This window comes from Balaenoptera borealis, assembly GCF_965194805.1.
Source record: "Balaenoptera borealis genome assembly, chromosome: 8".
NCBI classification, from domain to species: Eukaryota; Metazoa; Chordata; class Mammalia; order Artiodactyla; family Balaenopteridae; genus Balaenoptera; species Balaenoptera borealis.
Window position 1 is genome coordinate 79,443,327 of NC_138865.1, and position 26,754 is coordinate 79,470,080.

Here is a 26,754-nt window from a genome sequence, read left to right on the forward strand (position 1 = left end):
TCAGGGTGGTTGTAGTCAAAAAACTAACTTGGATTAAAGCTTCAGATCACAGTTACTAAACACTGGACAACAAACAGATGTTTAGTCAGGGACTAAACTTTGTTATCACCAGGTAGCAGTCCTCAAGGAAAACGGTACCCAAAGGAGGACTAGCCCTTATTGGGTAAAAAAGATATGATCTTTCTCTTTATGAATTTAGCCTAGAAAAGAAATGGTTATGGGGCTCTTTTAAAATGCCCCTATGTGGAGTGAAGGGAGTCAAAAGGTACAAACTTCCAGTTATAAAATAAACAAGTCATGGAGATGTCATGTACCGCATGGAGACTATAGTTAATAATACTGTACTGCAGATTTGAAAGCTGCTAAGAGAGTACAGAATAGTCCTCATCTCAAGAAAAAAACTGTCATTATGTATGGTCATGGATGTTAACTGGACTTATTGTGGTGATTATTTCACAACATATACAAACATTGAATCATTATATTGTACACTCGAAATATAATGTTATCTGTCAATTATTCCTCAATTAAAAAAAAAAAGGCCAACTTTTATCTCATTGACAATTCTATTTAGATGATTTTTTGGTAATACAGCATCAAAACTAAAAACTAAAAATCTGAATTTAAGCACTGATAAATAAATAAATAAATAAATAAATAATTAACATGTGCAGAATACCCCCAACATTTCTTAAAACTCAAACTCTAGGACCTTATCTCTTGGACCAATTTCTTTAAGTCACCAGTCCATGGCCGTCTTCCACCACATGTTCTGAGAGCCAGCAGGAGGGGATGCAGTGAAATGTGCTGGGTCAAGGAGGTCCTTACCTGACTGCACAGCTCTAGGTTCTCAGAGTACACAGCGATCTGTCGTCTGGGCTGCTGCTCCTCTGACAGGTAGTTGGCCAAGAGGATGAGGACATCAAAACCGAACTTGTCTGAGAATGCTTTCAAATCACTGGTGATACTGCTGTGAAACGTACAGTCCTGAAACAACAGTCAATTTGATATTAATGTCAAACTGCCCAGCTCTGGGGAGTTGTGCCACAAATTTGTCCACTCTTAGGATGTATTACCACTGATACTTATTATTAGATGCAAATGAAATAAACACTTTGCTTTGAGAAAGTTTGGAAATTTTCATGCTATGGCTTAAAATATACTTTTGCTTTTTTTGTTTTGTTTTCCTAAACCAGGAAAGGAAGGCATCTTTGCTGTTATTATTAAGAATAGTTTAGAGAGGAACAAATAGCTTAACACCTTTTTCCTAAAATGTTTATTCAAATACTGACTTTGTAAAACATACTTTTCCTTTTATTGTTCAAAGGACATAGGAATGTCTGCTGAATATTATCATTGATACAACCCACTAGAAAAATAGGAGGAAGTTATTGTTCTTTTCTATAATTGTTTTCTAATGGTTATCATTAACTCCAAGCAGAATTCCTAAAGATGGATTTAGCTGAGTCTACTGAATGCCTTTTATTCCAGTGTAGAAGTCTAGGAGATTTGTGTTAGGGATGTGATGTCAGATCTGCTTGCTCTAAGTGGTAGCTAAGGAGGAATGAATAACTGTGGAAAAGGGACCCATTACCGCAGAGTACCCAGACCTGTGGCTCACATCATCTGTGGAAATGTTCTGGCCTTTTCGAGTTTTATTAACTACAATGAGAACCACTTTGTCAGCATGGTTGTCTCTCTTTCTTAAAAAAAAAAAAAAAACACTGAAGACCGTATCTTAGCCCCTAGCATAATGCATGGCATATACTAACTAGTTGCTCAAGAAAAGTTTGTTGAATGACTGGAGAGACATATATACAAAATCAACCTGTGCTACATAATCCTTTATCATAGTGTATATATATATAATAGCACATGTAAATGACAATCATATAATCATCAACTGACAGTCCACTGCTCTACTCAGTGAAAATCACTGTGATGTGCATTCAAGAGATATAAAGAATTCTAATTTTTTTCTGCTTACAAAGTCATCAGAATTATGCATGCCACTGGTAAAACATTAAAGCAGTACAGAAATGTGTCCCGTAGGAAGTGGAAGTACCACGTACCTCCTCCTCAGATAACCATTATGAAGAACTAAACAGTGCAGTGCATATAGGTGCAGATTTTTTTCACGTCCAGATTAATGTTTGTATATGGTAGCTCTTTGACACTTGTGGATTTGATATTTGTGGCTTAGACTATTTACCAGCCACTTAAAATTGCCATAATACATGTACTCTGTAATTCTGCTGAGCCAAATCTCAAGGTCGATGAGGTTCCCGAGAGGGCACACAAGAAACCTGGCAGTTGGGCGGGCCCAGCCCATCACCAGCTTCCATGCCTCTAGGAGCCTTATTGTCCACTCCTGAGGCCACTACTCTCATTAGGCATCTTCAGTTACAAGGTGCACATGGGAATTCACAAAGATCTCAGGATACATTGCTGATGAATTCAAAGGATCTATCGCACTGACTTGGTAATGAAATTTATCATGCTCAAATACAATAGATTTGGAAGTATGCACACGGTCAGCTTTCATGCTTTTATTGTCCAAGTGTCATAATAATAATAATCTTTAAATAGGTACTTCAAAAAAATTAATTCACCCACAAAAGAAGTAGATATTTAGAGTGAGCTTTTTAAAAAAAAAATTGGACCTCCTATTATACACAATGTGCATTCAATAGATAAAATTATTTCAAATCATCATTGGTATTAACCATCAAGAACCTCAATGCTGAGGTTTTGCCATTAAGAATTGTAAATGAAGACATGGTCCCAAAGGAAAACAATAATGGACAACTCCACGTACATCTTATCTCCAGTGACTGAAGGCTTTGGCACAAGAAGACTTACAATTTTCCTTTCAAAATATTTTTTTCATTATGTACATAAACTTATCCCCCCCAACATATTTATAAACGCTTGAAAGAAGACACACCATTTCTAAGAGATTTTCACATACAATAACAATTATCACGACACTCCGAGCTAGGTCACTCAAACAAGAGAAGGCTGGTTTTACTGGTACCTCAGCACAAGATTAAGATTCAGTAGAATAAGCATTATTCAAAGCCATACTTGTGGAGCATTTGCTATTCAAAAATGTTGGCTGAGCTCCAACCTGTTTGGATTTGTCTGTGTTAGGGACTTCCGTGGTGGTCTAGTGGTAAAGAATCCGCCTTCCAATGCAGGGGACGCGGGTTTGACCCCTGGTTGGGGAACTAAGATGCCACATGCTGTGGGGCAACTAAGCCCATGTGCCACAACTACTGAGCCCGCACGCCACAACTAGAAAGAAGCCCACACGCCGCAACGAAAGATCCCACATACCTCAACGAAGATCCCACATGCAGTAACAAACACACAGCGCGCGGCCAAAAAATTAAAAAATTAATTAATTAATTAATTAAAATTATGGCTCTAGGATCTTGCTAAACTCAAGTCCAGCGGCAGTGGCACTGTCAGGCATCTTGTTAGAAATATGGAGTCCCAGGTCACACCCCAGACCTACTGAAGCAGAATCTGCATTTCCCACAAATCCTAGGCAATTCAAATGCACATGGAAATATGAAGAGCACTGCTCTAGGGAGCCATTTTTAATTCATCTATTTTCCTATGAACCAATCCTCTGGGCTCTCTCAATGCTGTCACGGGACTTTTACTGACTCAGGCCCTTAGCTCCTTGCTCCTCACACCACCCTCATCATAAACATGACCCTGGGGTGTGTCTTTCTGGGCCACTTTGTTAGAGGTTCTCATTTAGCAGCCCAGGATTGGGTCCAAGAATCTGTAATTTCATTATGTACCTCAAGTGATTCTTAGAATCAAGCTGCTTTGAGTAATATTTCCCCAGTTTTCCTCTGGGTGGCCCCGAATTCCACAGGATCACATGAGGTATTGATAAAGCACAGATTTATGTGAAGCATTTAGGCATATTAGAGAAATAAAATACTTACATTTTACAGTCACCCCAAAACAGACTGTCAACAACTATGTCCTATCCACCCTAATAAAATTGCCCAAACCAGATTTGATCTCACTGGCTTTAGGATAATGTCAATGTTTAAAATTTTCATGTTTAAAACAGAATCAAACAAGGGAATGAGTAAGATTCTTCAGGAATCCGGGAGGCAGGGTCTGTTTGTTCTACTTTTATGCCGGTGCTGTTTGCATAGGACATAATTTATTATTGTCTTCTAGCTACGCAGGGAGTCATGTGCTGTAACAGCTCTTATGTTGCTGACAAGTTAGGCTGGCCCTGAATAAATACCACTTCATCATCAACACAACCCAACTGTAGACACAGGTTGGCATTTTATTCCTCCCATCTGCCTTCTACCTGATAAATTACTGTTTTAGTTACGAGTATACAAATACTATTTGTTAATCTGCTCAAACGTCTCCATAATGTTTTCCCTACCTTAAGTTAAAATTATATATATATATATATATATATATATATATATATATATATATCCCACTCAATTTGCCAAAGGTTTAGAAAAGAAAGGAATCCTAACTTCCTTTACCACCTAACCCCACCATCCAAACTTCCACATTTGAAATATGACCCCAGCCTGAGATTGCTGCATGGAATTTAGGAAGTTACTTTACTAATCATTACACCTGGGAAATGACTGGCCAAAACCCAGACTATTCCAACACATCAGTTAGGAAGAATGGGAAAGTGCTCCCTGTCAGTCTTTTGTCACTCATGGATGCAGAGATTAGATCATTAAACATTTTTAGAGGTCACGAGTTCTTTTGCTTCAGTAATTCCTGGTTTTGAAACGAGTAGGAAGACCTGAAAATGTAGGGAGAAAAAGGCTTTTGTTATTTCCTGGCCAAAAGCAAGGTGTAGATCTCAAGGGCCCTAAGAAGAGGTCGATGATCATAAGGACAAAGGTCAGGAAAACAGAAATGATAGGGCTCTATTTTAACTAATATGACAACCAAGATAGTGATAGTGTCCAACAGATTTACTACATTAGTGGTTGAAAGTACTTGGACAAATGCAGTGGAAAATTCCATTCTCTCACAAAATTCTATTTTATTGATATTTCTTATTCCATTGCTCTGAAAATTTTAGTTTTTATTCTATACACTGATAGCTTTAGTGCATCACATGAAATACAAGTGATCTAAATAATGTCTTATAAACATCTGAGTCCTTAAATGTGCATATTCTTTGAAAGAGAAAAACCCACTCTCCTTACATTGCTCATATATTTGTATTTCTATTGTCTTCTGAATCCCTCCTGTCAGGTTTCTGCCCCCATCATTCCATTGAAATGGCTCTTCTCAAAAGTATCAATCATTTCCAGGTCACCGAATCCCAAAATCTGTTTCCTGTTCTTACTCTAATTAACTTCTCCCAAGAATCTCATGAGGTTGATCTTCCCTCCTTCTTGAAATATTTAACTCCTTCACTTTCCTGTCACTGCACTCTCCTTATTTTTCTCCCAACTCACTGGCTACTCCTCAGTCACCTTCGCTAGTTCTTCTCCCTTAGTCAAACTCTAAATGTTCCTAACCCCTTTCTTTCTGTCTATACATTCTCCTTAGTGATTTCATCCAGTCACATGGCTTTCAAACCGCCTATCTGCCAGTGACAACCAAATCACATCCACCTGAACACTAACGTTGGTTATCCATGTGATATCACCACATCAATGTCTAATAAGCATCTCAAATAAAATACAACCTACCTCCACCCCAGTTTCCTCCATAGCATCAAATGGCACCACCATCCACCCAGTTACTCAAGCCAAACATCTAGGAATTATTCTCGATTCCTTTTCCCCCCATATTCTTCACATAATCCATCAGCAAATCCTGTTAACTTTCCCTCTAAAACATATCTCAAGTCCAGACACTTCCCTCACTTCTTTCCATCTCTGTTAGTGTCGTAGCCACAGTTGCCATTATCTCTTCCCTGAACTTGGGTGATAGCCCTTCAACTGGTCTCCCTGTAGCCATTCTTGTCTCCTCTCCCTATGATCAGTTCTCCACACGGGACCAAGAAACAGCTTTGAAAAAATGTAACCAGAACCATGATATTCTTCTGCTTAAAACCCACTCAAAAGTTTCTCAATGGAATAATTATTATTTACATTGCTTTATTTGTTTTAAAACAGAGAAGAGACAGGTTTAATGTCCTCGAGACTGAGTTCTTATAAATCAATGAGAAAAAGCAGACATACCAATAGAAAAAATAGTTGGTGAACGTAAAAGACAATTTACAATTGAAATACCTGAAATCATTAACAATCAAAGAAATCCTCTGATAAGAAAATGTTTCATCTTCTCTTTTCCTATAATTGATGAATATGGCTGAATGGGCATTCTCATACACTGTTAGAAATATATTCTAAAGAAATAATCATATATACACACAAAAGGTTTGTGGACAAAGCTATTCACTGAATTATTACTATAATAACTAAAACTTGAAACAGTCTAAATGTCCAACAATAGAGAACTGGTTCAATAAATTATGGAACAGTAACATAAAAGAATATTATGTTGCTATTAAAAATCATGCTATCAAAGAATACTTAATGACACAAGAAAAGATTATAGTGTAAAGTAGAAAATAACTTCTATAATCATATAAAATTAGAATGTCATTTCTATAGGTATTCAACTAATATATATTGAAATTAACATATGATGGATATTAAGATACCTTGATATTAAAGTTGTCATAATTTAGCCAAATTGCTAGTCTAAAACCTGATTGTGTCTCTCCACTATTTTAGGGCGCTCTCTCCAAGGTTCCTACTAAAGACTTTGGAGGTTAACTCTGGCTTTGCCATTCACTAGCTGGGTGCCTTGAGTGAGTTTCTCTCATCTCTCTGAGCCTTAAAATTCCTCATCTGTAAACCCTCACCTCATAACACTGTTGTGAGTACTAAGAACATATGTGTATCAAAAAGCAGGCCCAGTGTTTGGCATATAGTAGACAATAAATGTTAAATCCCTTTCCTTTCCTGATTCTTCAACTATCAAAAGGTCGTTCTTGGGATTCATGGGAGTAATTTGATTCGTAGAAAGTATTTCACAAATTCTTGGTATGGGAACTGAATATTCATATTACAATTTCTTACCTTATATCCTTTATAATACTGTGAACTTTCAAATGATAATCACACACATCTTTAAGTCATTAAAGTGATTCACATGTAAAATTCCTAGATGTGAGATGATAGAGGAAGTTACATATGAAGCAAAGTCATTTAAAAAGTAATATAAGATATAAAAACTCTGGGTCAGGCAGTGTTTATCTCATTAATGGATCCTTTATCCTTAATTCCAAGTTAGACTCAATGAATGAGCTTCTGTTTGCCACAACACAAATAAAGCAACAGAAAAATGTGTAGTGATTTTTTTCCTTCAGCCAAATCACCACGGATAGAGCCTTTTGCATCATTCCAAGTGCCATACTACCTTTGAGACAGGCTGGGACCTGGGACCCTTTGCTGCAGTGCTTGCACCTGGACAAACGTCTCCTTGAGCAACCAAATTCAAAGAAACTATAAGGGACTAAAAATAATTGTGTACATGGGCAGTTGGGGCCCAATTATGGACAAGATACAAAAAGACTAAAAAAAAAAAACCAAAAACACCCAACTGCCACTTCTGAACAGCAGGGAGCAAAAACGGGGTTGGGAGCAAAAGCAGGGTACTGCGCATGCCCCCTGCACTCGACACCACGAAAGGGGTGGGCAGACTACCTAAGCCGCCCCTCTGGCCCGACCCCTGGACACACTCCTACCCTCACCCCACCTAAGGAACCAGCTTGTCTCCGCCCCCCGCCCCTGCTTCGGGAAGCGAGCAAGGGAACCTGTTACTTGTTTTCCCTCTCCCCCTCCTGCAGCAGGGGCCCCATTAAAGCCTTGCCTGAATTTCTTGTCTGGCCTCTTACCAATTTCTGTTGATTAAGGAAGACCAATAACCCTGGGCAGTATCACATTCAATGGATTTTATTCCTCGTGCTAGTACTTTCCATTTAGGTCCAGTACTCTGGACTACACACATAATCCAAAACAGTTGCCTGTCTTACAAATTACAAATGAAATATATTGAGTAATGCTTTTATTAAATAAAAGAAAAATAAATTATTTTCTGATGTCATGGACAAGCTATTCCCAGATTTATTATGTCTGAAATTTTTTTCTTCTTCCAGGAAATAGAAAAATCAAGTGAGTAGATATAATTTGTAGGTAGGATGCTTGTATAAAAATCATGACCAAGATTAAAACACAAGCTCATACAGCTTCATCTTTGAGAACACTGAGTCTTAGAAAGATAGTATGACAATTCATAACTACCTTGTAAGCAAAATGGTCAGCATGGATTGCTGAGTTACTGAAATTTACAAGTATAGTTTGACATTTATACTCTGCATGGATTTACTTCCAGACTGAGGACTATTTTATCAAGATATATGAAAAATGCTGAGGTATGTACACAAACGTTCTTACTGAAAGCTTCATGATTTATGCTACCAAAATTCCATTATGATGTTTAAAATATTCAGCAATAATAAAGTCTGATAATTTTGACAGGAAAATGATTTATGAGAACAGAAAATGCATAAATTAAAGAGATTTTATTTATTCTGTTTTTTGTACACTTTAATTGGTAAGCAAAGTTATTCCCCATGTTTTTACCACATGTTATTTTTAAAAAACTCTATGGTTCTTATTTGTATAAGCTAGCCAAGGCATTTTAGTAGTAAAAACTTCACTGGGTCTATTTAAACTATATTATGCATCATATTTTGAAAATAGAGCCAAGCAGTACATGTTATCATTCAAAAAGAGAGCCCTTTCATGAAAAGATTTTGTGAAAATTAAAATACTACAATATATAAATAACAAATATACATATTAATATAATTTTCATTTAAACCAATAGTATATTGCCTAAAATGATTTCATCATACACTGCTTCTGCATTAAGCACTCTGTTAAATGCTTTACATCATCTCATTTAAACTTTAAGATGTCCAGATGATGTTGGCAACGTTATTTCTGTTTTGCATTGAGAAAATGGAGGGTTTAGAAGGTTAAGTAATTGATGTTACACAGCTCACATGTGTAAAAACAGGACTTGGTCCCAGGTGAGTCTGACTTCAGAGCCCAGGTTCTAACCTATATGTTATTCTCAAATGAAATAATTCTTGAAAGATATTACTAACTCCATTTTTAATTTCATAAAAGTTTTTGGCTACTCCATTTACTTCCATTTGTTATTAATTCTCCCTCGTCACTATACACAAGCAAGCCACATCCTTGATTTTAACCAATGCTAATAATGTGATGCTTAAGCTTTCTGATGAGTCAATATTTTCATGCTTTATGATCAATTTCCAGTTTCTCATTTACTCTATAAAATATTGGTGTAGGCTGACCATTAACTCATGTATGAGCCTAATTGAAAACTTGCCCAAAGAAACTGCTATAAAGTTTCTTGCAGCAGTATGTACTTTTTAAAAGTTGCGCATGCATGTGTACACACACAAAAAGCAGATGAACTGGCCTAGTCACGGTTTGTCCGGAATTACCCTCATGTAGTTTTTCTTGCTCTGATACCTTAGACACACAAACAATGGAAGAATCCCCACTTTACCATTCAGTATGTAAAAAATCTCATCATCTAAGGATGCTCCTAACGTTACTTTCCTTCTGCTCAAAAGCCTAGGGAAACCAGGAATTAGGATTACAGGAAGGGGGTACAAAGATAAAAGAGGTAATTTTTTTTTACCCCAATGGAGTGGGCATCTTAAGAGCCTATAATATCACCATTATTTCAAGCAAAGCCCTCTTGTAAAGGCACAACTATCAAAGACTAATTAACGTATCAATCTGCAGATGCTTCAATTTAGGTCAAGCATGTCGTAAGTATTAGAAAAGAAACCAACAATCTTGTAAGCAATCATCCTTGTAAGGTCATCATTTGGGTTGAAGAATTCAAGAATAGAGGGAGACAGCACATGAGTACTGAAAACCACGGCTTTCATGTCATGGGACAAATAATTATAAACATTTCATTAATGGAGGGAAAGAGAGGGGGGAGGGGAGGGGTAAAGATGAGAGGGAGATTGGGAGATGGTTCATCTGAAAGCACAGGTGTAAGTTAAGGACTTCTTGAAATTAAATGGGTTGCTTTCAGATCAATCTGAAATTAAGCAAGTTGGCATCCTGCCCCATCCTCATTGTCACCATCATAAGGAGAACCAATGAATGTTACACCAACAGAGAGTTGCCCTAGAAAAAGATGCTTGTATACTGTACTTCATGAAAGGGAGCCCTAGGTAGCCTCTCACAATTAGTTAATAGTAGATAGAATACTTGGATGTGGGGAGGCTCACAACCAATTAAAGACAAACACGTCCTCACCTTATTTACCAGCTCAGCCTAATTTACATTTTCTTTAAGGACAGACCCATAATCATCAAAACTTTTCAATATAGTATGAATTTAAGGACTCAGTGAGAAAAGGGCTACACTGTTGTTCCACTTAAGGACTCCTTTATTAAAGTTTGTGTATGTTTATAAGGATTTCTATATGGGAATGAATAACTCAGGACCTATGCATAATGGAAAATCCACTCACTAGGCATGTTTTATTTTTGAAATGGTAGAATCTGGGCAACACAGCAGCTACCAAATAATAATAAATTATTTCCGTAATTGTGTATAGATGTTTAAAAAAAATCCCCATCAGCCTGTTTTGAACCATGAGCTTGAACAATTATGGCTTTATTTATTTTCGTTTGTAAAAATAAATCATCTAGTTTGAACAACATTTCAATAAAGCAGGAAACCTTCCTTCCTCTCTGGGTATCCCTTTCTGATTTATGGAAACCACCAGTCAAGTCTCCAGAGCCCTTGCTGCACATGTACACTGCACACACTTTTGATTTCTCTAAGCTGTGTCAATATTAACCTGACCAAATGAAGATCAAACTGTCTCTTTTGTTCCTCCTGCTCGTCACATGGGGAGCACAATATGGCTCTTGTCAGAGGTGCTTCATCATTTTGGCTCAAGGAAACTGTCAGTACAGTTTGGGATTCGTTCTTCATGGGCAGATATCCTGATGGGTCTAATGAAGCTTTTCTGCTGATAACTCATTTGCTAAAAATACCCAACCATCACCAAGTTTAAGTGGGGAATACGGTTGTGTCCCCTTTGCTATCAACCCAATGAAAGTAATTTCTTTTGACGTCTAAAATATCTATATATCAAGGTACACACCTCTCATCATCCATATCTGTTCTTGCTGGTTTCCATTTGCTCAGTGATAAACTTTATGACATTCTTAAATTGGAATATAATAGGGTAAACACCCATCTTAGAGCACACATGCAGAGCCAACAGTCTGTGTGTGCCATTTGTTGCAATTCTAAGCTATTTACTATAAACCCCCTCCTGCAAACAGATACACTCTGGGGTCTGTGGTTTCATTTTCATTGGAGATGTCTGTGTGGGGGGAGCTTGAGGAATTCATTTTCAGGTAAGGACGCTGTATTGTTGTGACTCTCTTGGCCCCAAGACACAGAAACTTAACTCAAACTGGCTTAAGAAAAACTCAGAAAGCTCTGGGGAGGGTTCTCAAAAAAGCAAAGGAAGAACTGGAGGACAAGCTGGGCGGAGGACAAGGGTCACCAGGGATGTGGGGGGCCACTCAGCTTCTCCATCCTCTTCTCTGGGCTTCATTCTCCTCTCCTGCGACCAACTAGCATGCTCCATGTGGTGGGAAACATGGGTGGCTGCAGCTCCAGGGCAGACCTTCCAGGTTTAGTCAGGGCTCACTCCCTCTTGGTCTTGAGTTTGAAAACTCTGGAGAAAGAATTCTGGTTGTTCCCAGTTGGGTTGGGTGCCTAGCCTTGTGCCAAGCAATTGAGGTGGACTGGAAGACCACAAAATACAGGTGTGGTACCTGTTATAAGAGTGATGGGTATGAGTCATTCCCTCGAAGAGGGGGGTTGAGCAGCTAAACCTTTAGGTGGGCACCCTAGCTATCAGGCACAAAGGACTCCTCTGTCTCTCTGTCTCTCTCTCTCTCTCTCACACACACACATCCATACACACTATAACACCCACACATACACATCGGTAATTCCCCAATTCCCTGTTTTATTTCCAGCCAACCAAGCCCAAGTCATAGGGAGACATGATACCTGGAAAGATAACTTCAGTTAACTTTCATTTTTATGGACGTTTACACCCCAACTAAGAAGGGTATTATAAAGAGGAGTGATAAAAAAAAACTATAAAATGTTAAGCTTATAAAATGAAAATTATGCTTAATCAATCAAAAATATAATGCTATCTAATCAATCCAGGAAAAAGAGGTCAAGCCTCCTTAATACTTATTCTTTCAGGTTGGTGTGAGGGATTCTCTTTTTGGCCCCTGCTCAAATCTCCCCTATAACCGTCAAACTTCCATTGCTATTTGCACCATACATGTAGGGCATCAAAATGCATTCAATACAAATTAGAAATTATCTACAGGCCTTACCCACAAGGCAGAGAGTATTTGGGCTAAATCTGGTGGGACAAGAATTGTATTTCTGTGTTATCAGTTTATACAAGAGTTATTTATAGAAGGGCTATAAGCAGGCCAAATACTGGCAAAAAAAAATCCGAATTCGTAACAGGTAAAAAATGATAACTTTAGAGTAGCGTTTCTCACTAGACATTACTGACTTTTGGGGCTGGATCATTCTCTGTTGTGGGGACCATCCTGTGCATTGTTGGATGTTTAGCAGCACCCCTGGTCTCCACCCACTAGATGCCAATAGCTAACTCTCTCTCCGAGCTGTGACAATCAAATACGTCTCCAGACATTGTCAAATGTCAACTGCAGGACAAAAATGCCCTAACTAAGAAAAGTAGAGAATAACAGTAGGAGAATCTTGCAAACTTAATTCAAATCACATTCGACTCTTTCAGAAATATTACTGCATAAAGCAAGACACATCATTAATTCTGTCTCGTTTAAGAGGCAGGAGGAACCTAAAAAAAAAAAAAAATCAGAGATGGGGAACTTCTACACAAATACTCTGTAATAACTGGCCAAATATTTCCCTTTTCTAGGCTGGTAAAAATTTTAAATTTCCATCAATTGTCTTTTAGTTTATATTGGTATGCTTATAAAATAAACAGCATTTTGATTCTCTTAAAAGAAAAGGCAGGATGATTTAAAAGAGCGAGCCAGGATTTTACTAAAACACCTACTTCCTATGCCAGGAAAATGAAGTTTTCCTAGGTATTTTCCAGAGTTTTTTTAAGTCTAGAAAAACTGTATTAATTCAGGTCAGCTATGGGTAAATAGGGCATTTTAAAAACCAAACTTTATATTTGGGATTCCTGAAAATAATATGCATAGTTATCTTTGATCTCCATTATGGTAACCCTAAAATATGGCAGGTATTTGAGTTTTAAATTATCTTATTTTGTTGTCTTCATTTGCCCTAACTGTAGAATCAGGCCACTGTTAAAGCTCCTTATTATACAGCTGCAAAGGCAAGCACCCAGTTCTCCACAGTCTCTGGTTAGCAGGCCCAACTAATTTAAGAATGTACAGTTTGTCTGTGACTGGTTTCTCCTGGGGCTGGAGATGTCCATTCGTGAGGCTCAAAGAGCATCGTCTCTCCTGCTCCCAGGATGCTCTTACTGAGATGGACTGAATGAGGGAGAAGAGGACCTCCGGTGATCACTGGTCCCTGGGCCATGGCTCATGTCTGTCTATCTTTACCCGTCTCCCTGATTTTTCCCTATTATTCTTAACTCTGTTTTCACTCTCAGCCTAAAAGGTCACCAACAATGCCAATATGCCCACCCAGGGCCTAGAAGCTTGGGCAGAAACCAATTTTCTCCTATTCAGAGACCCCCGTTGCACACACTGATACCTCCTCCCCAGCACTGCTTACTGAACAGAAACTTCCTAGAGAAATGCCTCACGTGAATTTGCAAGTTGGGGCACTCGACAGGTGGACAGCATTCTTCAATTCAGAGATGCATTTTCTGCCTCTAATTTGGAGAATCTGGAACAGGCTGAGGTTGCCCTTGCTAGGAGTGCACTGCCCTTCCACCCGCTCCCCCTCCAAATCCTGCTCCTCTCATGCCAGCCTTCCTCCTCCTCAGGGAGCACGTCCTTTAACTCCAATTTCTCTAAGCTCCACAATTGCCCCTATCCCCAGATACGCCCTAAAACAGTGGTTTCTAACTCATGTTCTGTGTGATAATCCCTGTGTCTTAGACCAGTTGGTAGGCAGAGACCATGGCTAAGATGGCTTCCGTGCCCTCTAAAGAATCTTCTTATTGAGATGCTAAAAGTACCGAAAGAATATACTGTCCAGACGAATGGATAAAGAAGATGTGGCACATATATACAGTGGAATATTACTCAGCCATTAAAAGGAACGAAATTGGGTCATTTGTAGAGACGTGGATGGACCTAGAGACTGTCATATAGAGTGAAGTAAGTCAGAAAAACAAATATCGTATACTAAACGCATATATGTGGAATCTAGAAAAATGGTACAGATGAACCGGTGTGCAAGACAGAAATAGAGACACAGATGTAGAGAACAAGCGTATGGACGCCAAGGGGGGAAAGGGGGGTAGGATGAATTGGGAGATTGGGATTGACAAATATACACTAATATGTATAAAATAGATAACAAATGAAAACTTGCTGTATAGCACAGGGAATTCCACTTTGCTGTACAGCACAGGGAACTCCGCTGTACAGTAGAAACTAACACAACATTGTAAAACAACTATACCCCAATTTAAAAAAAAACATATTAGTAATAAAATTGCAAATTAAAAAAAAAAGAACACACTGTCCAAAGAAAACAACGGAAAACTACCAGGATTTCTTAAAGTCTGGGTAAAATAGGCTGCTTAAAATGTCAAGGCAGATGTGTGACACAGCATATGAACTACCAGCCACGGGATCCTCCCAGTTGAGAAGGAAGACAAGGCTTCAGGGCAGCTTTCTGCACTATGCCTGGCTGTCCACCTGGCGAGGAGGGGAGAGGAGATCTATAAAAATATTTCAAGACAGATCCGCTCATCCGCTTCTCTTCTCCATCTCTGCCATCTATATTAATTTTGTTTTAAGTTATTTATTTATAAAATGAAATATAGTTGATTTACTATGTTGTGTTAATTTCTGCTGTACAGCAAAGTGATTCAGTTATACATATATATATATACATTCTTTTCAATATTCTTTTCCATTATGGTTTATCACAGGATACTGAATGTAGTTCCCTGTGCTATACAGTAGCACCTTAATTCTGCAAGTAGCTAGGCAGCTGGATAGCTGGAAAAATAATAGTAGTCATTTTTCTACCTGCTGAGAAAGGCCACTCTGCTACCTGACTGAGTCTGCCACGGGTGTGAGTCCTTGGGAGGGGAAAAGAAGCAAGCTTCTCGCCTCTTGTCTCATTGGGCTCAACCTCCCCCAGTACCATCCCAACACATACATACAATAGCATTGCCCCAACATCTGAAAGACACACAGCAGCATCTTAAGTAATCCTTATAAATGATATTCCTGACCAACAAGCTTGTTCCAAACTAGAAGCCCCTGACTTCATTTCTTGACTATACAGTTTCTCTGGAATCGTCCTAAAACCATAGATCTTTCTTTAGATTTTTAAGAGTCTAAGTGGATAAGGTGGTGTCAGAGGTGATTAAAATCCTCACCTACAAGGTTTCAGGACATCCTATGAACTCTTTACAGCATCAGAGGTCAGAGAATTCACTGATTTGCCCTTATTTTCACATGATTTCCTATCACACACCGTAAAATACAGCGAGTATCATTTTGTTCTTTTAGGGTTTTTGCTATTAATTTTGTGATCCATGAAACCATTTTTAAAAGTGATCTGCTTGTAAAAAGTTTTAGGTTTTCTCTTTCTGAAGTACAGATAATATTAATTATTTAAAGAATCCTGTAGCTAGAAGCTAGTTTGATTAGCAAAGTATTTATTGAAGTCCTTTTATATAGGAGATTCAGGTTAAGTACTATGGCATGGAATGGCAAATCAACTCTGGGCATCAAGAAAATGAGTTGGTTTTTCTGCTTCCAGGTGATCTCTCCTCCTTACTATTGAAATGAGGGGGTCGGGGTAGGTGTTTGTAAGTTCTCTTCAAGTTTTGATATTCAGTGATTTAACAATCTAAGATGAAAGGGTATTCAGAAGCTAGGGGTCTATCAGGGACAGAGGAGAAGGTGATAAAAGCACAAAAAATGTTTAAATTTTAAAATTATTGAACCTACAACAGAAAATACAATAATATAGTGAAGCAATAAAGACCCCTGCCTGTGAAATGAGGCAGACTCTAATTTGCTTCTGAGCTATGCCACTTATAGTTACACAACTTTGGGTAATTTCCTTAGCCTCTAAGCGTTAATTTCTGCATCCAAAAATGGGAATAATAATACCTACTTCATAGTTTATAGAGAGGATTAAATGAAACAGTTAATATAAAATGCTAGCACAGTGCTTAGAATATTATAAATAATAAATACTAGGTTTAAGAGTAGTTTAGTTTGCCGTAGACATATGCATTTTTTTCTGTCCATCATCCCTTCCTTTGGGGAGGACCCCTCCTCACTTCATGTGGCTGGTGTGGGGCTGTCCTTATTCCTAAACTGAGCTCTAGGTGTGGCAGGTCACTCAGGCCCAGCCAAACTGTACTCCACCCCCTTGGCTACATAACGGTTTCAGGAATAACATGTGACCTGATCTGGGCCAATCAGAGCCTTCACAGGAATTCTGTGACGCTCCTTCTTCCTTCCTCTGAGATCCTGAGATCTAAGGATCACATTTGTTTGAAGCTGCCCGTGGCCATCCTGGGGAATCATGGAGAGGGCTACCTGAGAAGGAAGCCAACACAGAGGCAAGAGGTAGAGAAAAAGAGACAAGCTCTGATGATACAGTTTGGCTTTGAGTCCAAGAGTATCAGAAGCTAGGTCTACCTGGGATTATCACCTATTAGAGCAATTAGTTCTGTTTTCCTTAAGCAAATCTGAGTTGAGTTTCTGTCACTTACAACCAAAGAACTATGAAGAGAGAGACAAATCTACAATTTATGAAAAACTGCTAAATGATTATAATAATAGATGTGGACATTTTCAGGAGCAGAGGCCACTTCAAGAGACAATCTTTTCTTCTAAATCATTACTTTCTACATTTTAGTAACAGAGAAAGAAGATGGGTTTTGTTTCCTCATTAGTCACAGCTAGTGGCTAGCCCCTTGGTGGCTGAAAATAAAGTCACTGAGACACCAAAAGAATTTGGGGAGCCCACCAGCTGGACTCCTGGTAGCCAAGGGCAGGGAAGTAGCAGAAGTAACTGGAGGGCTGACCATGGGAGACTTTAGAATCACTTGTTATGCTGCACCAACCCAGGAAGAACAAAGGTTAAAATGTAAAGAATCAAAACCTAAAAGTGTTATGACACTTAAAGTAAAATTTTATGTTTGTAGAGCAATGTTGGCTTTTCCATGTATGATCAGTCTTAGGTGATGTCTCTCAATTCTCTAGCTAGCAGCAAGAAAAAAGTTAGTGATATTCACTTAACGGTTGAGAGCAATGAGGCTCAAGAAACTTGAGGAATAGTCCCAGTATCACACACAGTTATTTGATGGTAGAGCTGCAACTAGAACCCAAGTTTTCTGAGTTTTATTCTAGTACATTTGAATATGCCATCTGTCCTCATTTCAGGTTGAGTGATATATTTGATATGGACATAAAAGGAAACTTATTTAACTTAACATTGTCTTTCTTTTAATCACTTTTCATTCTCCTATTGTAATCTAAGCAGAAAATATCAGAAGCCAAATTTGGATAGCTGATGAAATTACTTTGCAGCCTCACAGTCTAGTTGGGTGTGTGTGTGTGAAAACTTATTTTAAGAGATTTTTGCTAATGCCATTTGCAGCAACATGGATGGACCTAGAGATTATGATACTAAGTTGAAGTAAGACGAGAAAGGCAAATATCATATGATATCGCTTATTATGTGGAATCTAAAAAAAATGATACAAATGAACTTATTTACAAAACAGAAATAGACCCACAGACATAGAAAGCAAACATGATTACCAAAGGGGAAAGTGGAGCGGGGGGGAATAAATTAGGAGTTTGGGATTAACGTATACACACTACTATATATAAAATAGGTAAGCAACAAGGACCTACAGTATAGCACAGGGAATTATACTCAATATTTTGTAATAACCTATAGGGGAAAGAATCTGCCATATATATTGCCATATATATACATATATAAAAACTGAATCACTGTGCTGTACACCTGAAACTAATACAACACTAAATCAACTATACTTCAATTTAAAAAAAGAATTTCTCTAAACATTTATTTTCAAAAACAGATAAGCACCATGGTGGTAGGCATTCAGGAAACTTGGTGTTGGTATGTGAATAAAACATACACATACTACAAAATTAGGCAAAATGTTATATGATGGTGCCATATGCTGTAGATAATTTCTGGTCTGCTACATAAAAGTAAGAACTTCTGTGTTAACCTCTAGAAGGACAACAAAATGAAGAGGAAGTTGCTAAATAATTTGAGTGGCTTCATCCTTGGGCTTTCCAGTATTCTAGCATCTGAATATGGCAGCCAAGGAGGTCTAAAGGGAAGCAAGTACAGCATCACCTACTGCCCCAGTAGAGGCTCTGAGAACCACAAGCCTTCCTACCCTCCAAAATGATCCAGAAAATGTCCCACGTGCAGCACAGCATCGTACTTTATAGAAGAGGCATGAAGTGGTAAGTAGGGAAGCTATCCCTAATTCTAGTCTCACAAAGTTCAACTGTCATTGACAGCAGTCTAGGTCTTTTCACGTGTGGCTGTATCCCTTCTTGATACGATAAAACTAAGAAACGTGTTTATTTGTAGGCTTACTGTAAACAGAAACACAAGGAGATACCTTTAAATAAGGAAGAGAAGGCAAAAGGTAAGAGTCTCTAAGTAAACTGCCAGGTTGATGAGTCTAGGAATTATCAAGCATCATCAGTTGGTTGCCTCCAGCCCCATCCTTCCTTGAGAGGGGCACAGATGATCATGCAAACCAAGCTCAATATTGAATCACTGGCAGTGCTCGACTTTACTACTAACATCAGTGAGAGCAGACACTTATATAAACTGCTGTAGGGCAACCCGTAAGGGTGCAGAGTGCAAGACCATACAGAAATATGACAGATCCCATAGTCAGAAACCTCACCAGGAGCTATCTACTTTAGCAACATAGCCTCAGGTACAAATTTACATGCAATAATTCATATTCTACCAAATAAATCCCAGGCAAACAGAGTAATGCAAAAACACATTTCCTGCTGTCAAGAAAATTTCTGGCAAAATTAATCAACCATTCATCCATTCAGGCTCTTTGCGTACCCTTTTGTCAAAGAGGGAATACTAAGAGATTTCTTTTCTCTTCCACGCACTCATTTCAATGAATTGAAGAATCCATCAAGCTTGAGTTGATTTATTGAACTGTCTCTTAGCTCAGCAGTACAACTACAGCAAATGAACTGGTAACTTCTCCTAAAACCAGCAGTGATTCAATTCAACAATATCTGATTTATTTAACTCTTCATAATTCTGGATTTAACTTATTTTTGCATTTTAGCTCTAAGCATATTGATTTTCAGCCTACTTCCAAACAGCACAAAATTTTGGATACAACCTTGCACATCTGCATGCATTATTTAGTATTCCGATAGAATCTCTATGCTTGGGTTAATGCTAAGACTTCCGCCTTTAAGAGACATGGACACATTGATAATAGTTAGGTTTACAAAAGGATTTCTTTAAAGCTTTTCTCTAAGGCAAACTGTTTGTTCTTGTGGATAGTATTTAATGTTAACACTGGATGACCAGTCACTGCGGTTCAAAGCACTAAAGACACATAGATTTCTTATTTTTGTATTTATTTTAATCATTCTACCAGGTGAGGAGAAACACTATGGGGTGATATTTAAGGCATAAACATTAGAGAGAAAACCATGCTGACTGTTTAAACATGGGTTTTCTCCCCAATCCTCGTCCACTGAGCCCCACGGAGCCCATTTATCACATACCAGCTTTGCATTTTTCTTTGTAAAGATATACGACCTTTGCCTATTAGATTTCATTAACGGGGCACCAAACAAGGCTCCTTTGCACATGGCAGGATAGAAAGCGCAACATCCTCGCCTGAAGGATTTGCGGGACCAAGCTCATCTTCAATCTTTGTCCCTGGGAGGCACTTTTAACACCTGCCAACCACAGCACTATCATCAGAAAAACATTTAGAGATTTATCTTCGGGCTGGTAATTATAAGAGATAATTTGTTTGGAGTATGGATAAAGTTGGTCTAGCATAAACAAACTAGAGACTCAAATTACATGACGAACATCATTAACTATTGATTTAACCACTGCGGGTCTGCAGGCTTACTGACACTCTGAAGATGGCAGGTCCCTAAGCGACAACTTTGGCCTCAAAATTATGGTTGTTGAGGGACATGCATTTCAGTGCATGCTCATTGTCTTCCTGGCTTTCATTGCTTTCCTTCTTTTGAGGCTCCAACTCTAGGTAACCTCTGTTTAGAACTCTGAACATTAAAGATTGTTCATTGTCATATTTTAGAATTCAAGATACTTTGTTTTGGGAAGATATTTTTACAGGGATGAAGTGAAAGGCATCATGTGTCACAGACCACTTTACCTTTCACAGCCCTTTGCATATATTATCTCATCAGAGCCTCACAATCACCCTGTGAAATGGGTAAAGCTGGCTTTTGAGCTCATTTGATAAGTGAGGAAACTGAAACAAAGAGGAGCTAAGGGTTTAAGGACCTTGCCCAAATTACATTATGAGTGGATTCCTTAGGATGGTCCATTATTCTCATCCAGGGGAAAAACAAGTGCTTCAAGTGCTTTGAGGAACCAAGAGCAAAGTTATCCATCTCTTTGCCTTTAAGAAGATACTTGTGGGTAGAAAAGTAAGATGTGATTTTGTATACAACCCTATTTTCCACCCAGAACACCAATCCCAGAACTGAAACAGGGACACAAGGGGTAAGAGAAAAGTCTCATAGGCAAATATACAGAAAATATGAGAATAAACGCTAGAGTTTCTTTTTGGGATAACGGCTGTATCCAACACAACTCTGTCTTAAAGTGTCTCAATGTGAAGAGTTACAGCCTCAAGCTCACAGTTTAAAGCAGTGCCTTTATACTCAGTAAGTACTCAATAAATGATGCTATTAATATTCGTTAATGCCTTCATTAATAACGGTAACAAAAAGTTCCACTGAGCCTTTCCAAAATACAGGTATTTGTAATTCAGGATTTATTTTTACTTGAGAAAGGTAATATGCTGCACATAATGACAATTATGCTAGGGCAGCCCCCTGAAAACACACAAATATTTATGCAACAAAATGTATATAGTGGGATAAAGACTGTAAATATCAGGTCAGAGTTTGCTGCCAAAGATTTTTTTTTTGAATTTTTGAATTTTATTTATTTTTTTATACAGCAGGTTATTAGTTATCTATTTTATACATATTAGTGTATACCTGTCAATCCCAATCTCCCAATTCATCCCCCCACCACCACACCACCCGCTGCTTTCCCCCCTTGGTGTCCATACGTTTGTTCTCTACATCTGTGTCTCAATTTCTGCCCTGCACACTGGTTCATGTGTACCATTTCCAAAGATTTTTTTAAATCTTAGTTTTTTTCAGAGCTTTTTGGATTTCAGAATTGCAGATGAGGGATTATAGACGTGGACTAATTCTCAATTCGACGTTAAATATTGAATATCCATTGCTCAGTGAAAAAGAGCAGCAATCTCTTCCAATTATATGCTGACATAAATTTAGAATTAGGCATGGAGAGGTCATCTGATTGACCACCAACGTGAGTCAATTCAAAGGAGAGAGACAGAAGGTATTAAAGCAAAATCTCATTAATATAAACTCTAATTAATTTAAATGGTGGACTATCCAAAATTTACATTCGTTTTCTCACTGAAAACATTTAGTGGTTCCCAAACGCTGCAAGAGAAATGTTTTACTTGCTTAAGGATAACTTTTAAAACCTTTAATTAAACATTTTAATAATTAAAATTAAAATTTTTATATTTAAGTAGAAATCTCTCAGTGATCAAGGTAGATACCCGAATTTCCTCTAGTTATCGGGTTATCTGTTGTCTGATTCAAGTTTTTATATGTTTTCAGAAGAAAACTTTTTTATTTAAAAAAATAATCTAACTCATATCACATTCATTTTGGCTTTTCTTGCATTTATCTAAATTAGTAAGGTTTGAACTCCATACCAGGTGAATTCTTTCCCAGAGCTGGGGCCAAATTAAGATTTCAAAGAGGATTTCTAATCAAGCCTTTACGGCTCAGGTTATACTCATCAACATTTTTAAAGTAACATTTATGCATATGAACCAAAAGTTTCCATTAAGTATAATACATTTGCTGATCAATAAAAATATGGCCTATAGATGCATTGTAGCTGTAAGTAGTACTCATTTCTCTGTCAGTTTTTAGATCAAATACACTAACAGTGTTAGTTCTCAAATATCACAAGACTGTTTTTCTTTCTGTGATTCCTCCCTGAACTACAAAAGTAAGTTGTGATCTCTCCTGATGTTATCAAGATATGTTTGGTATAATCACAAAAAGAGTATCATGGAATAGATGCCAGCTAATAGCACCAGCAATAGATTCATGAGCCAGAATACAGAGTCCAGGAAGCATATATAGAAATTTAATATATAATAAGGCTGGTGTTTCAAACTCAGTGGGAAATGAGTATTTTGATTTATAAATGATATCAACATAATTGTTACACACCTGAAGAAAGAATGCTAAACTTAAATTCCAGCTGGATTAAAGATGTAAATGTAAAAAAGTTAAAAAATAAACTATTTGAAAAAAATCAAGGAGACTATTTATATAATCCTGTACTCGGGAGAGCTTATTAAGAACACCCAATGATTCAATGACCATGAAGAAGATATTTTCCTTTATAAAATTAAAAAATTTTAAAGTGGTGTTTTAACACATCACAAAGTCAAAAGACAAATAATGGACTGGGAAAATTATCTGTAGCACTTATGACAAAACAACTATTAATCCCTAACATATATAACCTTCCAAAAAACCAATAAGAAAAAAGGTAGACAACTCAATTAAAAAAAAAGAAATAAATTTGCAATTGAGAGAAAAATAAATGGTCAATGAACATATGACAAAGAGTTCGATCTCACAATTAACCAAGGAAAAAGCAAATTAAATACACATGTGATACCATTTTTTCTATCAAGCTGTCTAACATTTTAAAGGGAAAAAAAGTCTAGAGGTGCTCAGGATACAGGAAAGCAGTTCTCTCAAATACAGCTGTAAGAGTGTAGATTACAACAAAATTGTGGAAAATAACCTGACATTATTAATATTAAAAATAGAGAGTTTATGAATCAACAATAGTTTTGCAAAACCATTCTATGAAATAAAAGAAATACGATGTAAGCATATATTTATAAGGATAGTTAATGCAACATTGTTTTGTGGTGGCAAAAAGTTGGAAACAGTTTGACTGTCCCTCTGTGGGGACAGTCCCTCCCCATAAAAGGACAGTCACGTCCCATTCAACCACAGAAAGGAAGATCATTTGACATTAAAAGACTGAGTTAGGTATAGATCTTTACTTGACATACTGTGAAGAGAAAAAAGAAAATTCCAGAATAATGTATATAGCATGATCCTATTGTTAACAAAAATATAATTACATATTCCATAATTCCATATATATGTTCCATGTATATGTACATATGTCTGTATGCAATTGTGTAAACAGAATTTGTTTAGTTACCTTGGGGGAAGGTAATTGAAGGTGTGTGAGTGCAGGCTAATTTACCTACTCTTTCTTTATGTGTTTTATACCATTTTCTTAATAAAACAAGCATGCATATATCTGTAAGTTTAAAAATGCAACAAAAAGAAAATGAGAGAATAATAAAAAGAACCATGAATTTGTTTTCGGTTTATGCTGTAGAGAGTCTGGGTAAAATGCTCAAGCTCATCTAAGCGCACTATAAGCACTTGTGGTTATAAGAGTTAACTGAGGTGCCTTCAGCAACTCATTTGTTAAACAGTCAGTTCCTTCTAAACGAAATGCAAGTCATTATCCACCCAAACAAGAAACAACTCTGCAGATGTGTCTCCCTGCCAAGTTCACGGTCTGTGTTATTATAATCCTCTATTCAGTTGGCAAATATCCTTATAAGATTTAAACTAGGCAAACCAAACACTCCGAGGTCAAAGCAATAAAGGGGGTTGAAGTTAAAGCACTAGACGAGTGATTAGGGAAAATTCCTTCTAGAATAAAGGGTGGACCACAGAAGACTTCCTTTAGTGGGGAGATACGTCTCTGGTGACGGGCTGGATGACAAAGGGTCCAGGGAGGACTACACAGATCAGGGCTTTCTCTACCCCAAGGGTGGGGCTGTCTGTTCCGGCCTCATGTCCGCACTTCTCCACAGCTGCCCCTCCTCAAGCCCTCCTGCAGACTCAGCATTAAACTTAGGCAGCCTGCATTCCCATCCCACTGAAAACAACCGGCCATGGGGTTGACGTGAACTCGCTGAACTCGCTAGTCTGGTTTACAAAGGCGTACCCTAGCCTTGCCTTCCAAGTTCCTGCAATGTTCCTCACACGGTGGACAATCTCTCGCTTCCTTTCCCTACCCTACTCCTACCCCTACCATGAACCCCCCTGTTTAATCCTCCTTGGGGAAAAAAGCCCTGACTCCTGAGTCCCAGCCAATATAATTCGTCGCTCTCACCTCCATTCACCATGGCTGTTCCTCACCCATCAGCCAGGGTTCCATACGGCTCTACCCTGAACCTTGTTTCGGAGACCAGATCAAAGGATACTGCCCACCATTCTATGCCTTGATGAGTGTCTTTAGCTGGCTCCTCACAGCTGGGTTGGCTTTCCCTAGGAGTGGCTGTTCTCTAGGAGAATGTCTCAGGTCAACCCCAGACCCTCCCCCACCAAGCTGCCCGTTGGGCTGCACCCCAGAGTCCTGCAAGCCCTGTACTCGCCCAGGCTCAAGACGGAAGAAAGGGCCCAGAGTCAGCCTCAGAGACATCAATGGTTTAACGGATAGGGGGAGCTTACATGTCTGAAGCAAGGCCCTGGAGCGGCACCCCGTTGTGGACGGCAGACGGCGGGCAGCACAAGGCAGCAGCAGCCTTTGCTTGGGTAGAGGGAGGGAAGTGACCAGTTATAGGGGCAACTGACGTCAGGTTGGCTCATCAGTTACCAAGGAAACCAGCAGAGAAGCACACCCCTTTGATAAGCTATCACAATGGAGAGGTTCTGATCTAAAGATTGGAACAATCACCAGCTGGGGCCCGGAGCAGGTATGTAGGCATTTTACTGATTAGGCTCTAAGAGAAGGTCAGTCAGGTGAGTAAGGTGTAGGTGAAGCAGGGACTGGTCAAGCAGGGGATGCACAGAGAGCGAGAGAACAGCCATCTTGAGCGGCTAATCATGTATTGCCTTACTACGACCATGCAGCTATTGCTTCGGTGGGTCCTGATTTGGGCTAATAGTTTACCTTCCTTTGCTGGAAAAGGAAGAAAACAGTAGTAGGTGCCTATTGCTTTAGTCTGCCCAGCACTTTACTCACCTGTTAACAGACCCTTCTCGTTAGCCAGAGGGCTGGGCAGCTGATTCACGCTGGGCTAATCATAGTACCTTACTCTCACTACCCTTGGGGACAGGTAAAGGGAAGGGGCATGTGTCCCTACAAGCATCAATCAGCGTCCTCCCGAGCTTAGAGAGAGAAGTTTTTTGTCTCTGACAGTGAAACTTTCCTAAGTGTGTCTAGAGCAGCTGACACCCCCGTGCCTTGAAGGGCAGAATGAAGGAGATCCAGAGGGAAGCAGAGCTAAGAGGTGGAGAGTCCTTGGCTTAGTAATATGAGCCAGTGAAACCCTTGCCTTTTTTTTCCCCTTTGGCCAGGGGAGGTTAACTAGAGCCAAGTTGGTTTTCTATCTAAAACCGGAGTCCTAACTAATGCAAAAGTTAACATTTATTGATTCTTTGATGTGCCAGGAATTGTACTAGGGTCTTCAAACACATTATTTCATTTTCATGTATCTTCCACAACAGTCCTATTACCTTCCCCAGTTTGGTGGCGAGGAGACTGTGGCGCCGAGGGGGTAGCAACTTGCCGAAGGTCACACAGGTAGTCACAGGAGGAGCCTCAGTTCAAACTCCCGAGTTCTGCCCTCTGCTTCACTACCTGCGCTTCTGTACAGTTGCTTCCTGGATGTGGGAAGACAACTCGAAGGGAAGAAAATCGACTGGCCCCCTTAAGAAATAAACCCTTGAAGGAATTCCTCAAGCAATACTGCTTCAGGATGGTGACAAATCCCTTTGGGGCATTTCTTCTCTTTGAAAACAGCTCTTTTATCTTCCTTAATATCCACCCTTCTCCCTGTGTTCTCTCCACTTCTGTTCTACTAGGAGTTCTGGCCAAAGTTCAGACATTTCCCATCACTCAGAAGGCCTTCCTCCCCTAAGATAATGCAAAGAAATCCTGATGTTATCTGAGGGAGGGCAGGTTGGTACAAGGATCAGAAGTTCAATGCCTTTGTCTGCTGTTC

General features: G+C 38.7%; 1 protein-coding gene and 1 long non-coding RNA gene across 8 annotated transcripts in view; one reads left to right on the forward strand and one right to left on the reverse strand.

The window, feature by feature from the left end:
- PRUNE2 (prune homolog 2 with BCH domain) overlaps positions 1 to 26,754 on the reverse strand; it is a 258,877-nt gene that overhangs the window by 91,340 nt on the left and 140,783 nt on the right. For all 7 annotated transcript variants that reach the window (XM_082401314.1, XM_082401312.1, XM_082401309.1 and 4 more), the window contains exon 7: positions 829 to 987. In XM_082401314.1, the coding sequence (XP_082257440.1) occupies positions 829 to 987 (159 nt within the window). The remainder of the gene's footprint in view (positions 1 to 828; positions 988 to 26,754) is intronic.
- Positions 1 to 26,754, forward strand: part of LOC309633125 — a 130,493-nt gene that overhangs the window by 79,124 nt on the left and 24,615 nt on the right. The window lies entirely within an intron of this gene.